The sequence below is a fragment of the Bufo bufo genome, chromosome 6 (assembly GCF_905171765.1).
Source record: "Bufo bufo chromosome 6, aBufBuf1.1, whole genome shotgun sequence".
Taxonomy (NCBI): domain Eukaryota; kingdom Metazoa; phylum Chordata; class Amphibia; order Anura; family Bufonidae; genus Bufo; species Bufo bufo.
Window position 1 is genome coordinate 291,282,331 of NC_053394.1, and position 17,489 is coordinate 291,299,819.

The window sequence follows — 17,489 nt, forward strand, 5'->3', positions numbered from 1 at the left end:
GAGATATAGGGAGATGTTATATGGAGTAATAGGGGGAGATATAGGAGAGGTTATATGGAGTAATAGGGGGATATATAGAAAGAGGTAATATGGAGTAATAGGAGGAGATATAGCGCTATGTTATATGGAGTAATAGGAGGAGATATAGAGAGAGGTTATATGTAGTAATAGGAGGAGATATAGGGAGAGGTTATATGGTGTAATAGGAGGAGATATAGAGAGAGGTTATATGTAGTAATAGGAGGAGATATAGGGAGAGGTTATATGTAGTAATAGGAGGAGATATAGAGAGAGGTTATATGTAGTAATAGGGGGAGATATAGGGAGAGGTGATATGGAGTAATATGAGGAGATATAGGAAGAGGTTATACTGTATGTAATAATAGGAGGAGGTTATATGGAGTAATGGGGGTTGTTTGTCAGTATAATTGTAATTATTTTTACGTTGCTTGTTTTATTTCATTTCATATCTTTTTATATATTTATTTTGTATATCCATCCAAAAATAGTAGCCACTGGCCAACGTTTCGGTCTAATCTTAGACCTTGTTCACGGCCTATTATATAAATAGGTACATATTTACATTAGTATATACAGTGATAGAACAGAAAGTTAATTCATAAGTAACATATAATCTAGTAGACAATGCATTCCTACATGAGACTACATAATGGACCAGAAACATCCATGTTTTCCACATCCAGATATTCGGCTTCTAACATAGAAGTAACCAGCTACCTGTAGGTAGTAGTATGCCACTAGTAATATAAAATGATGCCATTGCTACAATATACTATAGTGACATATTGATATAGGAGATGTATATACACACACACACACACACATACATACACAAATAGATGTATAGGAATATTTACTAATCATCTTACTAATCAACTTACTAACTATTCTATTATACTCAAGATCGGTGTTACCTTGTTCTGAAATATATAATACACTGCTCAAAAAAATAAAGGGAACACTTAAACAACACAATGTAACTCCAAGTCAATCACACTTCTGTGAAATCAAACTGTCCACTTAGGAAGCAACACTGAGTGACAATCAATTTCACATGCTGTTGTGCAAATGGGATAGACAACAGGTGGAAATTATAGGCAATTAGCAAGACACCCCCAATAAAGGAGTGGTTCTGCAGGTGGTGACCCCAGACCACTTCTCAGTTCCTATGCTTCCTGGCTGATGTTTTGGTCACTTTTGAATGCTGGCGGTGCTTTCACTCTAGTGGTAGCATGAGACGGAGTCTACAACCCACACAAGTGGCTCAGGAAGTGCAGCTTATCCAGGATGGCACATCAATGCGAGCTGTGGCAAGAAGGTTTGCTGTGTCTGTCAGCGTAGTGTCCAGAGCATGGAGGCGCTACCAGGAGACAGGCCAGTATATCAGGAGACGTGGAGGAGGCCGTAGGAGGGCAACAACCCAGCAGCAGGACCGCTACCTCCGCCTTTGTGCAAGGAGGAACAGGAGGAGCACTGCCAGAGCCCTGCAAAATGACCTCCAGCAGGCCACAAATGTGGATGTGTCTGCTCAAACGGTCAGAAACAGACTCCATGAGCGTGATATGAGGACCCAACGTCCATAGGTGGGGGTTGTGCTTACAGCCCAACACCGTGCAGGACGTTGGCATTTGCCAGAGAACACCAAGATTGGCAAATTGGCCACTGGCGCCCTGTGCTCTTCACAGATGAAAGCAGGTTCACACTAAGAACACGTGACAGACGTGACAGTCTGGAGACGCCGTGGAGAACGTTCTGCTGCCTGCAACATCCTCCAGCATGACCGGTTTGGCATTGGGTCAGTAATGGTGTGGGGTGGCATTTCTTTGGAGGGCCGCACAGCCCTCCATGTGCTCGCCAGAGGTAGCCTGACTGCCGAGATGAGATCCTCAGACCCCTTGTGAGACCATATGCTGGTGCGGTTGGCCCTGGGTTCCTCCTAATGCAAGACAATGCTAGACCTCATGTGTCTGAAGTGTGTCAGCAGTTCCTGCAAGACGAAGGCATTGATGCTATGGACTGGCCCGCCCGTTCCCCAGACCTGAATCCAATTGAGCACATCTGGGACATCATGTCTCGCTCTATCCACCAACGTCACGTTGCACCACAGACTGTCCAGGAGTTGGCAGATGCTTTAGTCCAGGTCTGGGAGGAGATCCCTCAGGAGACCGTCCGCCACCTCATCAGGAGCATGCACAGGCGTTGTAGGGAGGTCATACAGGCACGTGGAGGCCACACACACTACTGAGCCTCATTTTGACTTGTTTTAAGGACATTACATCAAAGTTGGATCAGCCTGTAGTGTGTTTTCTACTTTAATTTTGAGTGTGACTCTAAATCCAGACCTCCATGGGTTGAAAAATTTGATTTCCATTTTTTTATTTTTGTGTGATTTTGTTGTCAGCACATTCAACTATGTAAAGAACAAAGTATTTCAGAAGAATATTTAATTAACTCAGATCTAGGATGTGTTATTTTTGTGTTCCCTTTATTTTTTTGAGCAGTGTATATTGTATACTACTTTCTTCCCAAGATAAATTACATATTAGGGCTCCAGATGGCGACCAAAACGGTCGCCAATGCGCCTTAAAATTTGCAGATGGCGACGACTTTTTAGTCTTGTCGCCATTTGCGACTGTACCGCCGCGATCCTGCGCAGCCTACATTCCCTTCACTAGCACACCGCACAGTGGAGAAGGAAGGAGTCCCTCCCTCTCCACTGTGACGCGGCCGCCACTACCACCAATGGGGATATAGCAGGGAGGAGGAGGGGAGGAGCTGTCGCCACTGCGCCACCAATGAATGTAAAAACGAGATTTTTGTATAACTTACCAGTAAAATCTCTTTCTCGCTCTTTCCTTGGGGGACACAGAAGACCTTGGGTATAGCTCATCTCCATAGGAGGCGTGACACTAAGTGAAAGCTGTTAAGCCCCTCCTCCACAGCTATACCCTCAGCCTGGAGAGAGAGACTGCCAGTTGCGTGTCCAAGCAGTGAGAAAAGGCAAAGTCCAACAAGGAACCAACAAGCCAACTACCCAACGGGTAACACAAACTCGGAAACCGTGTAGAGAAAAACAATGAATGGGTGGGTGCTGTGTCCCCCAAGGAAAGAGCGAGAAAGAGATTTTACTGGTAAGTTATACAAAAATCTCGTTTTCTCGCCCAGTTTCCTTGGGGGACACAGAAGACCTTGGGACGTTCAAAAGCAGTCCAAAAGGGGAGGGACCACAGCTCCAAGGCGAAGCACCCGAAGGCATCAAGGAACCTCCGCCTGCAGACCCAGGCGGACCAAGGCAGCATACGCCGAAGCCAGAGTATGCACCCTGTAGAACTCTGTAAAGCGTGCACGGAAGACCTGTGGCCGCCCTGCTCAAATGCATGGCCGAAGCCCAATGTCTCCGGCCCAGGAGGCACCGATCGCTCTGGTGAAATGAACGGTGACAGCAAAGGCAGAATCCTGCCCTCGGTGCGGTAACCTCAGCAATAGCCAATCTGATAAGGCGGAGGAAAACCACCCTGGAGTCCGTCAACTCTAAGTGCGGACCTCCAGGAAACCCAAGAGACCAAACGTCGACAAGAGTCGGAGATCTCCAAGTAAAACCGGCAAGGCCCAAACAACGTCCAAATCGGTGAAGTGTTGAAGCGAAAGGCAAACACCACCTTCAGAAGGAAGGAACGGGATGTAGAACAGCCCTGTCCTGGGAAAAGACATAAGGCTCAGAACAAAAAGGGGCCATTCAGGCACCAGTCAGAGACACGACTGATACGGAAACACAACCGTACAGGACAGACGGGGTAGAGAGAACTTCTGTAACGGCTCCAAGGACAAGATTGGAGCACCGAGAGCTCAGTATGAAGTTCCCAGGGCGATACCGAAGGACAGTACAGAGGAACCAAAGAGCCATTTCGAGTAAGAAGGTCTTGACAGGCCCAGAGGGCCGGGGAACGCTGGAAGAGGAAGAACAGCGCTGACACTTGACACCTCAAGTAAAGGAATCCCAGTCCCAGGTCCAGGCCGGACTGGAAAAAAAGACAGAACCATGGGGAGAGAAAAGGTCAGAGTGGGGAATGCACAGCTTCCCACAGAACCCCAGACAAAAGAACCATAAGTCTTACGACAGATCCTGGACGAAATACAGCCAGGAGCGGACAGTAGCAAACCCGCTGGAGTCGCCTGGCAAGCGGGCGAAAAAAACCAATGTGATCAGGCGCAGACCAGTAACACGGGCAGAAGTCGACAAAACTGGTCCCGTCGGCCCCCGGGCAACGTTGTCCCGTATCCACCCTAGCGGGGGAGTAGAAGGACAGACTGAAAGGAACCAAAGGGCCCGCCCAGCATCCGCCAGATGCCAGGACAAGACAGGCTAAAGTCCATGCTGATGTAGCCATGTTCTACAGTCCCGGTGTGGGAGATCAAAGGACAATCTGGACCGAAAGGTAGTCCCCCCAAGTTACCGAGAAGGTAAGTCTACAGCAGGACCATTGACTTAGAATGGACCACGCAATCTGCACTCAGCGGGAGGACAGAACGCGGTAGACTCGGTAAATAGGCACAGCTAATACAGCCAGTGTGGACAAGGGAGACAGTACGAGGCCAAAAGGAACACCGGAACCATCCACATGAACAACCATGCTCTCCCCAGAGGGGAGGACAGTGAAGGAACAGCCTCTGAAGTCTGGCGGGACAGAAGCCACATCGGAGTGATCTGTACCGAGCGGGAGCCAAACAGAGCCGGCGAGATAAGGTAGTCGAGACAGAGGCCGGCATAACAGCCTCCAATCGAAAGGAGGAGTGGGCAACAGGAAAGCCATAGGACAGCTCAAAAGCAGAACCCTGCTACACTGTGAGATGCCCGGTTCACCGCCTCGCAGAAGGCAAATACCCTGAGAACCCAAGGTGGAGGTCCTCCGGACCTGGGTAATCGAGCACCCAAGAGAATTTGGGTGACTTTCCCCGAGAAAAGCGGCCCGCACCTGGTAGCAGATCAGACTGAAGCGTAGAGGCGCCAAGAGGAAGGACTCATACCACACTACATCCGAAGAGGAGGAAATTGCAGCAGGCAAGGGAACCGCAGTCCTGCCAGAGCCAACGAAGAATTCGAGGGGCGCTCCAGACAACAGCACTCCCGACCATGTGACCACTAACGCAGGGAAGCAATACCGCGGAAGGACGAATGGGCACGCATCTAGGAACCACGAACACTCCCTGGGATGAAGGGCCAACTAAATGAATGAGTACCACCCAGCTCCGTGCAGCAGAGAGCAAGTAGAGCCCGTCCGGGTCAGGTGGACAGAATGAACTCCTTAGAGACGAGTGCAAGGCTTGCGGCCAGCATCGTATCCCAAGAAAACAAAAGTATGCCGCAGGAAGCAGGTGAGGCATACGTACGAGCAGCCCGTAAGCAGTGAGAAGGCCAACCCACCTACAGGAGGAGAAGGCATAAACGGCCCAAACAACGCACAAGAACGTTCGCTCACTGCAAAAAGGTTAATTCAGCGAAAAAGGGGGCTCGCCACAGAGTGCCACAGCATGTTCGGAATTGCAAAGTGCAACCTGAAAGGGAGTTATGCACAAGCCTAGTATAGCATGCGATGGAACGCAAGCAGTCCGCCCCGAAAGGGGGGAAATTGTATCTGGCAAACTGCAGTCTGCAAGAGTGCAAAGGCCGGTCCCAAAAGGGAGTGATGCCTAAGGCCGTACCTACTTCAGAGAAGCAGGACATACCCTATAATCCAGCAGGAGGTCCACCTAGTGAAAGGGGAACATGCACAGGGTTATCCTAGCATTAAGTGAGTGTGCAATAATACACCCAACACTGATTTAGCGAGAGTGCTACTACTCTGCCAATGAAGGGGGACATGTACAAGTCCAGTACAGCCATACAAGGACAGCCGTGAATCTCATGAGCGTGCCAAATTCTGCCCATGGAACAAGGGGTGGTCACGCACAAGTCCAGCACCATATCCAATGGGAGTGCAAGCGTTCCACCCATGTTAGAGGGCCATGCTCATGGCCAGCAAGGTATCCGGTGAGAGTGTAGCATGCCGCCCAGAAAAAAGGGGGGGTAATGCACATGGCCAGCATCTCATCCAGGGAGAGTGCGTGCACCCGCCATGTATGGAAGTCATACACATGGCCAGCAACGTACTGGTGAGAGACAAACACAGTCAGTGAGAATGTGTGTATGTCACCTGAGGAAGGAAGGCATGCCCATGGCAGGCAGCGAATCCAGCGAGAGTGCGTACACCGCCCACGGAATAGGGGTCATGCATATGGCTGACAGCGGATCCTGCGAGAGTGCAAGCACCCCGCCATGTATGGGGTACTTACACATGGCCAGCAACGTACCTGCGAGAAAACAACCACAGACAGAGGGATGTATTTATGCTGCCTGAATCATGCCTATGGCCGGCAGCGGAACCAGTGAGAGTGCAGCATAGTAACATAGTACATAAGTTCATCATAGCCCATCAGAGAGAGTGCAGCGTTCCGCCTATGGAAGGGGGTCGTGCACATAGCCAGTACCGAATCCGGTGAGAGTGCAGTATTCCGCCTAAAAAGGGGGGTCATGCACACGATCGGCAACAGATCCAGTGAGAGTGTAGCGTTCCGCCTAAGAAGGGGGTCACGCACATGGCCGACAGCGAATCCAGTGAGAGCGCTGCGTTCCGCCCAAGGAAGGGGGTCACGCACATGGCCGGCAGTGAATCCAGTGAGAGTGCAGCATTCCGCTTAGAGAAGGGGGTCACGCACATGGCCGGCAGCAAATCCATAGAGAGTGCAGCATTCCGCCTAGGAAGGGGGTCATGCACATGGCCAGCACCGTATCCGGTGAAGGTGCAGCATTCCGCCTAAAAGGGGGTCATGCACATGGACAGCCGGCAGCCAGGGAGAGTGCAGTATCCCGCCTAGGAGGGGGGGGGGATGCACATGGCAGGCACCATAACTGGAGAGATGATGAATGCTGCCAACGGAAGGGCCGCATGCACTTGGCCAGCGCCGTATCCTGGAAGAGGGCAGGAAAACTGCCTAAAAGGGGAAATGCCCTAGCACCGACGCAGGTTGGGAGCGCAACACTATGCCGCCTGTGGAAAGAGGGCATGCAGACATGCAGCACTACTGATGAGGCTGCAGCGTCCTGCGCAGTCCAATAGAAATATATATATATATATATATATATATATATATATATATATATTATATATTTTTTTTTTTTTAATTAAAAACACAGCCTCTCTGAGGCTAAAGGGGGCCACCATATAGGGGCACAGATAGTCAGGAAAAAGGGGGGGGGCCAGCCATACAGGCCCATTGGGAGCCGGCCTGTACCCAAAAGGGTTAACATGGATCCGGCCTGGAGGGCGGCGCTGCGATCCCCTGGGGGCGGAGGAACCTCCCGGCGGGAAAAATTCGCGCCTGGAGAAGTTCCCGCCCCCTCCACCAGAGGCCGGAATTTTGCGGCCTAGCAGGCCGTGAGGCCGGGGTCTAAATTTGCGGCGCCCGGCATGTACCGCCGGAACCTGAGGCGGAGTGGCGCATCAAACCGGCCGCGGGTGCCCACCCCGCGGGCCGGTCGGAATTGCGGCCCAGCAGGCCGCGAAGCCTGGGCCACAATTTGCGGAGCCCCACCGACCGGCACCGACGGTCGGCCGGGGCCTGCTGAAGTCAAGCCCAAAGCCGGCCGCGGGAGCCCACCCCGCCGGCCGGAATGGCGGCTTGCCGGCCGCGGGAGCCCACCCCGCCGGCCGGAAGAGTCAGGGGCCCGGAATAGCGGCTTGCCGGCCGCGGGAGCCCACCCCGCCGGCCGGAAGAGTCAGGGGCCCGGAATGGCGGCTTGCCGGCCGCGGGAGCCCACCCCGCCGGCCGGAAGAGTCAGGGGCTCGGAATGGCGGCTTGCCGGCCGCGGGAGCCCACCCCGCCGGCCGGAAGAGTCAGGGACCCGGAATGGCGGCCTAGCAGGCCGCGGAGCCTGGGCTAAGATTTTTGCGGCGCCCGGTCGCACCAGAGTACCAATGTCGGCCGGAGGCGAGGCCTCACTCCACAGCCGTCAGGCAGGCCTTGAGCAACACTCCGGTAGGAGATGGGGGGGGACCCAGAGACCGGGTGCCTGTGGTAGAAATAAACTATGTTGCCGCTTCTGTAGCTGGCTGTGGAGACAGCCACTGGCTGCATGTCTATGGGAGCCAGGCAGGGGGGGGGGGGTAAGGCAGAAGGAGATTGCCGCTCTGCAGGTGCCAGCATAGATCCAGCAGGGGACTAGAGGCCCAGTATGGGGGTCAGGCACGCAGGAGACCGGGGGGGACGGGGACGTAGGGCTGTAGAAGCCTCTCTCTTACCACAGCCGTCTTCACCCTCGGTCCATTCCAGCAGGGTCGCCCCTTCAGCTACTGGCACCGTAGTGGCAGGACGCTGGAAGAGGGACTTGGCGTGCGGGCGACCCTTGGGCTGGCGGGATGCAGGGGAGCTAGGCTGCCCTGGTCCACCTTGCCTTCTGTGGGGGAGGCAGCAGTGCGGGTGACCGGCACTGGCGCAGCTCAACCCCGGGAGAACAGAGAGGTCTAGTGCGACTCTGTTATCCCTGATGATCTGGAACAAAAAGAAAATAAAAAAGTAAAAATCTAAAATTTAAACAAGGAGAATACAGCCCTGCAGAGCAGGGAGTGTCTTGCCTCCTTGGACACTAAGCAAAAACTGGCAGTCTCTCTCTCCAGACTGAGGGTATAGCTGTGGAGGAGGGGCTTAACAGCTTTTACTTAGTGTCACGCCTCCTATGGAGATGAGCTATACCCAAGGTCTTCTGTGTCCCCCAAGGAAACTGGGCGAGAAACATAAGTATAGGCAGCGGTATCGCAGACCCGGCACCCGGCCTCTATAACAGGGAATGCGATCCGCGGCAATTAACCCCTCAAGTGCCACAGATCGCATGCCGGGTCTGTGATACCGCTGCAGACACTTGTATAAATGAGTACAAGAGGACCTTTTAATGGGTCCAAAGAATATGAACTTCGTAGCAGGCTGCATAGAGCGGCGCCCAGGGATCTAAGTGCACTTACTATTATTCCTGGGCGCCGCTCCGTACGTCCGCTGTGGCCCCCGGTATTTTCAGCATTCAGAGGAAGGAGGAGGAGACGCCAGTGTCTGTCCTTCTCCCTGACAGCAGCGCTGTCCAATCACAGCACAGAACTCAGAGCCAGGGAGGTTTTTTTTCTCCCTGGATCTGAGTTCTGTGCTGTGATTGGACAGCGCTGCTGTTATGGAGACGGAGAGACACTGGCGTCTCCTCCTCCCTCCGAATGCTGAAAATACCGAGGGCCACAGCGGACGTACGGAGCGGCGCCCAGGAATAATAGTAAGTGCACTTAGATCCCTGGGCGCCGCTCTATGCAGCCTGCTACTAAGTACATATTCTTTGGACCCATGAAAGGTCCTTTTTAAACATTCATTGGTGGTGCAGTGCGCTCTCCCAAAGCCTTCCCCCCCCCCCCCCCATTATCACTGGCCACAAGTCGTCCCCGTCTCCCTCCCATTGTTATATGGTGGCCACAGTGTCCCCATCCCCTTCATTGGTGGCAGTGGCAGATTACACTGCTGGGGCTCAGATCGTTACTATGGCAGCCAGGACGCTACTGAAGCCCTGGCTGCCATGTTCAGCTCCCTGCTGCTGTGTGCACAGAGCACAGGGCAGCAGGGAGATGTGTGATCCTATTCACACTGATAGAGCTCTATCAGGGTGAATAGCACAAGGGATGAAAAGATCCAGGTTCTAGTCCCTAAGGGAAGAAATGGTTGTTAAATAAAAAGTAAAAAAAAAATAAAAAATACTAAAAGTTTAAATGGCCCCCTTCCCAGTTTTACATATAAAATTTACAAACAATAAAGAAAATATTACATATCGCCACGTCCCAAAAAGTGTGAGCTATTAAAATATTTAAAAATATTTCCGCTCGGTGAAGGCCGTAACAGAAAAAAAAAAAAAAAACTCTAAACCACGCAATTCGCCATTTTTAGTCACCTTGTTCCCCAGAAAATGTCCCTGGATGTGAGAGGCATGTGGTGCTGTTTTCTCCTATATGTAGTGCTGGCTCACTACTGTCACCTGCGTCTCATCTTCTCAAAGTCCTTTTTTTTTTAAATTATATGCATTTTAAATTTGGCGACTAAAAAATGTAATTTGGCTCCTAAATTTTTTAGTTTAGGAGCCAATGGCTCCTGGTCATTTTTTTTTGTCTGGAGCACTGCATATGAGACAATAGGGCCATCGTTCTCCCTAACAACACGCCAGTACCTCTACCAGACTCCCTATTGCCACTGCGCAAGCGCCCATTTCCCTATGCGTAATTACGGCTTGCCAGTCCCCTTTTTAGACCACAGCTTGCCTCCACGCATGCGCCCGTCCATGACCGCCCTCCCGATACTGATGACTTGCTTTGCGCATGACGTCATCATTCCGGCGCGAGACCCACACCATCCACCCTTCTCCCTACTACACAGACTAAGGCCTCTTTCACACGACCGTTTTTTTTTCCCGTTTTTGCGGGCCGTTTTTTTGCGTTCCGTATACGGAACCATTCATTTCAATGGTTCCGCAAAAAAAACGGAATGCACTCCGTATGCATTCAGTTTCCGTATTTCCGTTCCGTTGAAAGATAGAACATATCCTATATTTGGCCGCAAATCACGTTCCGTGGCTCCATTAAAGTCTATGGGTCCGCAAAAAAATGGAACGCATACGGAAATGCATTTCCGTTTTTTGCGGAACCATCTATTGAAAATGTTATGCCCAGCCCAATTTTTTCTATGAAATTACTGTATATGCCATACGGAAAAACGGAACGGAAACAAAAAACGGAACAACGGATCCGTTTAAAACGGACCGCAAAACACTGAAAAAGCCATACTGTCGTGTGAAAGAGGCCTAAGGTATGTATAGCCACTGAGACTAATGGAGCCGTGATTATGCTAGTTAGGTTATGCTAGTTATACATTGGAAGTGGAAAACATGGATGTTTCTGGTCCATTATGTAGTCTCATGTAGGTTAGACGTGTTTCTCCCGAAGGAATGCATTGTCTACTAGATTATATGTTACTTATGAATTAACTTTCTGTTCTATCACTGTATATACTAATGTAAATATGTACCTATTTAGATAATAGGCCGTGAACAAGGTCTAAGATTAGACCGAAACGTTGGCCAGTGGCTACTATTTTTGGATGGATATACAAAAGAAATATATAAAAAGATATGAAATGAAATAAAACAAGCCACGTAAAAATAATTACAGAGTGCCGTGGTCTTTTGATGAAGTTTGTCAGTATAATCACCTGAAAATGGGACGTCCCTCAAAACTGTAGGTCCCCATCCCTTCCACAGTGACAGCCATCCCCCCTGAGAGACAGCAGAACGCAGACAGGCTCCTAGCTCAATGTATGAAAGCTGTCGAGACTGCAGTTTTGTACGGATCAACTCTAGAGGACTTATGACTGTAACTGCACCCACTGAAAAAGAGAGGATACAAGACGTCATGTAAGACATTACAATAACAAACAAGACATATATTTGAAAAAAAATGTAACTTACAGCGGGAAAGCGCACCAGCAACGAGAGGGATGTGACTGCCGCTGTATCCCATGTTGTAACACAGAAAATCCCTCAGTTGATCATAACAGGTGAAATAGATTATGGTTGCAGGCACAGCCATCACCCTGCAGAGGGAGACAGAGAGCATGTCACCTAGGGATACATTACCGGCAGAATATGGTTGCAGAAAAACACTGTACATATGGTCCATGGGGACAGAGTGTCTTTGCTTGATACCAACAAGTCAGATAACGAGGCACAATCCCAGATAGGAGATTCATAGTCTTTATATGACACCTCTATTACACAGTGGAAATTAATGGCGTTAAATGTCCTTTCTCAGATCCATTGACATTTCTTTTCTAGGTAAACATTTACATACATTGCACTTCGATAAATGACTTTGTTCACAGTAAATCTCTTTTTGCAAGCGATTAAAGAGCCACTATCGTATCAGATGACTTTTCAGAATACGCTGCCAAGTGCGTGCAAGGTATGCAAACACCTTCGATAATGGTCGGCTGCTGTAAATGCAGTCCCACATTATATTTTATATCATTTTCTGTTGGGTGAAATTTGGGAGCTGCACATACACATCATAGCAATGGCTGGTCCTGCCAGCTTTGGCCAATAATACTCTAATGTGTATGGGGGCCTTAACCTCCTCAGGACCGCCGTACGCAGGATTGCGTCTTTGCGGCGGCCCTGCTCTTCTGGGTGGACGCGCCGGCGCGTCCTCTCGCGAGACGCGAGATTTCCTGTGAACGCGCGCACACAGGAGCGCGCGTTCACAGGATCGGAAGGTAAGCGAGTTGATCTCCAGCCTGCCAGCGGTGATCGTTCACTGGCAGGCTGGAGATGTGATTTTTTTAACCCCTAACAGGTATATTAGACGCTGTTTTGATAACAGCGTCTAATATACCTGCTACCTGGTCCTCTGGTGGTCCCCTTTGTTTGGATCGACCACCAGAGGACACAGGCAGCTCAGTAATATGTTGCACCAAGCACCACTACACTACACCCCCCCCCTGTCACTTATTAACCCCTTATTCACCCCATATAGACTCCCTGATCACCCCCCTGTCATTGATTACCCCCCTGTCATTGATCACCTCCCTGTAAAGCTCCATTCAGATGTCCGCATGATTTTTATGGATCCACTGATAGATGGATCGGATCCGCAAAACGCATACGGACGTCTGAATAAAGCCTTACAGGGGCGTGATCAATGACTGTGGTGATCACCCCATATAGACTCCCTGATCACCCCCCTGTCATTGATTACCCCCCCCTGTCATTGATCACCCCCCCTGTCATGCTGCATTCAGATGTCCGTATGATTTTTACGGATCCACGGATACATGGATCGGATCCGCAAAACACATACGGACATCTGAATGGAGCCTTATAGGGGGGTGATCAATGACAGGGGGGTGATCACCCCATATAGACTCCCTGATCACCCCCCTGTCATTGATCACCCCCCTGTCAGGCTCCATTCAGACATTTTTTTGGCCCAAGTTAGCGGAAATTATTATTTTTTTCTTACAAAGTCTCATATTCCACTAACTTGTGTCAAAAAATAAAATCTCACATGAACTCACCCTACCCCTCACGGAATCCAAATGCGTAAAAATTTTTAGACATTTATATTCCAGACTTCTTCTCACGCTTTAGGGCCCCTAGAATGCCAGGGCAGTATAAATACCCCACATGTGACCCCATTTCGGAAAGAAGACACCCCCAGGTATTCCGTGAGGGGCATATTGAGTCCATGAAAGATTGAAATTTTTGTCCCAAGTTAGCGGAAAGGGAGACTTTGTGAGAAAAAAAGAAATAAAATCAATTTCCGCTAACTTGTGCCAAAAAAAAAAAAAATATATTTCTATGAACTCGCCATGCCCCTCATTGAATACCTTGGGGTGTCTTCTTTCCAAAATGGGGTCACATGTGGGGTATTTATACTGCCCTGGCATTCTAGGGGCCCTAAAGCGTGAGAAGAAGTCTGGGATCCAAATGTCTAAAAATGCCCTCATAAAAGGAATGTGGGCCCCTTTGCGCATCTAGGCTGCAAAAAAGTGTCACACATCTGGTATCTCCGTGCTCAGGAGAAGTTGGGGAATGTGTTTTGGGGTGTCATTTTACATATACCCATGCTGGGTGAGAGAAATATCTTGGCAAAAGACAACTTTTCCCATTTTTTTATACAAAGTTGGCATTTGACCAAGATATTTATCTCACCCAGCATGGGTATATGTAAAATGACACCCCAAAACACATTCCCCAACTTCTCCTGAATACGGAGATACCACATGTGTGACACTTTTTTGCAGCCTAGGTGGGCAAAGGGGCCCATATTCCAAAGAGCACCTTTCGGATTTCACAGGTCATTTTTTACAGAATTTGATTTCAAACTCCTTACCACACATTTGGGCCCCTAGAATGCCAGGGCAGTATAACTACCCCACAAGTGACCCCATTTTGGAAAGAAGACACCCCAAGGTATTCGCTGATGGGCATAGTGAGTTCATGGAAGTTTTTATTTTTTGTCACAAGTTAGTGGAATATGAGACTTTGTAAGAAAAAAAATAAAATCATTTTCCGCTAACTTGTGACAAAAAATAAAAAGTTCTATGAACTCACTATGCCAATCAGTGAATACCTTAGGGTGTCTACTTTCCGAAATGGGGTCATTTGTGGGGTGTTTGTACTGTCTGGCCATTGTAGAACCTCAGGAAACATGACAGGTGCTCAGAAACTCAGAGCTGCTTCAAAAAGCGGAAATTCACATTTTTGTACCATAGTTTGTAAACGCTATAACTTTTACCCAAACCATTTTTTTTTTTTACCCAAACATTTCTTTTTTTATCAAAGACATGTAGAACAATAATTTTAGAGCAAAATTTATATATGGATCTCGTTTTTTTTGCAAAATTTTACAACTGAAAGTGAAAAATCATTTTTTTGCAAAGAAATCGTTAAATTTCGATTAATAACAAAAAAGTAAAAATGTCAGCAGCAATGAAATACCACCAAATGAAAGCTCTATTAGTGAGAAGAAAAGGAGGTAAAATTCATTTGGGTGGTAAGTTGCATGACCGAGCAATAAACGGTGAAAGTAGTGTAGTGCAGAAGTGTAAAAAGCGTTTAAGCACTGGGGGCTGAGGTGGTTAAAGAGGTAATCCGGTTTCAAGTTAAAACAACTCGGGGGAATTGACCTGTAATAAAGAATAGATGATTACTTAACTGACTAATACTGTGCCGCTGCTCCGGTTATGTCACATAGGCAACATGTGACCACTGCAGCCAATCACTGGCCTCTTCAGTACAGCACTGAGGCCAGTGATTGGCTGCAGATGTCATGTATGGTTATGACATCACCGCTGCTGGTCGGGAAAACAGAGCCCGCCATGGGATCTGTTAGGTAAGTAATCATCTATTCTTTATTACCGGTCGATCCACTGAGTGGTTAGGTTTCCTCTTGAAACAGGACAACTCATTTAAAAAGAGGACCTGTAACCTCTGCTGACATGTCCGTTTTAGAAACCACTTGCATGCCCCATGTGTCATTTACTATTCCTGGTAGAAGTTATGAATGAATTGCTAGCAGTTTGCAGTGAATGTCCAGATGGGTGTTACAAGTTGGGGGTGTGTCCCTGCACAGTTTGACACTATCAGTGCTGCCAGTGTCAAACGGATTTTCCCGGCTTTTAATATTGATGACCAATCAGGATAGGTCATTAATATAAGATCGCACTCGGCACCTCCGCCGATCAGCTGTATGAAGAGAAGGCACGCGTCATGAGCTTGTGCCGCCTCCTGTCTTTCTTAGCAACAGTGAGCAGGAAGAGAGACAGGAGACAGCATGCACGTGTCTTTTCATACAGCTGATCAGCAGGGGTGCCGGGTGTCGGACCCCCACCGATTTGATATTAATGACCTATTCTTCGTTTTTGAACTTTGCAGCCACAGAGGTGGCAAAATCTGGTCCCACCAAAACCGGAACATATTAATCCAGTATATGGCCAGCTTAAAGGGGTTTTCCAAGATTTTATACTGATGACCTATCCTCCGGATATATATCAGTATCTGATCGGTCGGGTCTGACACCCAGGACCCCCGCCGATTGGCTGTTCTAGAAGGCAGCGGTGCTGGTAGTAGCGCCAGGGCATTCTCTCTGCTTTTCCTAGGTCAAGTCACGACACGTTTATCATTCATGTGGCCTAGGAGCAGCTCAGCCCCATTCAAGTGAATGGAGTTGAGCTGTGATACCAAGCACACCCACTATCAAATGTATGGTGCTGTAAGTCATCAGTAGTAAAATTCTAGAAAAACCTTTTAATTGTCATTTTTCCCTAAATTCTGCTCATGTGTGTGTGGAGACTAGCTGCTCTGATACACAACAGACACAGAGAAGAAGAGCTCCTGATCCCATGTCTCTGTAGCAAACACACACACACAGAAGCAGCATCAACACAGAGATAGTTACACAGCAGAACTGAGCAATGTCACTGTGCATCCAGCACTGGTGTGAGACAGAAAACTCCCTATAGCAGCATTGCAGTTTACCCGTTTCACATCTCCCTCATCCCTCTCCATAAACTATGGGCAGCAGCTCTAACCTGACTGTTCGGTGTACATACTCATTTGTGTGGATTTTATAAGTGAATTCAGAGTGAGTGAACAGAGCAGGAAGGGGTCTGATAAGTGGAGAATGAAACCTTTTTCTACAATAAGAAGCACCACATGGAGAAAAGTATTGGGACACACCTCTTAATCATTAAATTCAGGTGTTTCATTCAGACACAGGTGTATAAAATCATGCATTTTGCCTTTTTAGAAATTTGTGAAAGAATGGCTTGTTGTACGAGCTCACTGAATTTTTAAGTGTAATACCACAGGTTCTGCTCATGAAATTTCTTCCCGTCTAGAGGTATTACTGCAAAGTTCAAGCATTTAGGAACCAAAGGAACTCAACCATGAAGTGTCAGACCACGTAAAGTCAAACAGCGGGGTGTTGAGGAGCAGAGTGTATAAAAGTCGCCAACGCTTTGCTGACTCAGTAACTGCAGTCTAAATCTCTTCTGGCATTAACATCTGCACAAAAACTGTGCTGCGAGCTTCATGACATGAGTTTCCATGGCTGAGCAGATGCATGCAAACCTTACATCACCAAGCACAATGCCAAGTGTCAGATGGAGTGGTGTAAAGCAGTGTTCCTCAACTCCAGCTCAGGGCCCACCTACCGGTCATGTATTGAGGGTTTCCTTAGTAATGAGCAGGTGATATAATTAGTGTCAATGCATTAGGACTTACCACAGGTGTTCATTCTGTGGGATATTCTCAAATTCTGACTGGTAGGTGGGCCCTGAGGACTGGAGTTGGGGAACTCTGGTGTAAAGCACGCGCCACTAGCCTCTGAAGAAGTGGAAACATGTTCTGTGGAGTCATGAATCACGCTTCTCTGTCTGATAGTTTGAGGAATGAGTCTCGGTTTGGCAAATGCCAGGAGAACATTACCCGCCTGACTGCATTGTGCCAACTGTAAGGCATAGTGCTATGGGGTTGTTTTTCAGGGCTCCTTTGAAGGGAAATCTTAATGCTTCAGCAAACCAAGACATTCAGGACAATTGTATGCTCCAACTTTGTGGGAACAGTTTGGGGAAGGCGAGTTTGGTGTGGAAGAACTTGACCCTCAACCCCATCAAACACTTTTGGGATTAACTAGAATGGAGACTGTCAGCCAGGCCCTCTCATCCTACATCAGTGTCTGACCCCACAAATGCTCTTCTGGTTGAATAGTCCAAAATTCCCACAGACACTCCACAATCTTGTAGATGGCCTTTCCAGAAGAGTTTCAACTGCAAAGAGAGGGACCCAACTCCATATT

The 17,489-nt window shown here is 48.7% G+C and overlaps 1 protein-coding gene across 3 annotated transcripts in view; it reads right to left on the bottom strand.

Annotated features, from left to right (window-relative positions):
* The window catches only part of SLC25A39 (solute carrier family 25 member 39), a 36,961-nt gene that overhangs the window by 4,415 nt on the left and 15,057 nt on the right, over positions 1-17,489 (bottom strand). For all 3 annotated transcript variants that reach the window (XM_040434689.1, XM_040434690.1, XM_040434688.1), the window contains 2 exons: positions 11,600-11,724; positions 11,344-11,517 (listed from right to left, as the gene is read on the bottom strand). In XM_040434689.1, coding sequence (XP_040290623.1) covers positions 11,344-11,517; positions 11,600-11,724 — 299 coding nt within the window. The remainder of the gene's footprint in view (positions 1-11,343; positions 11,518-11,599; positions 11,725-17,489) is intronic.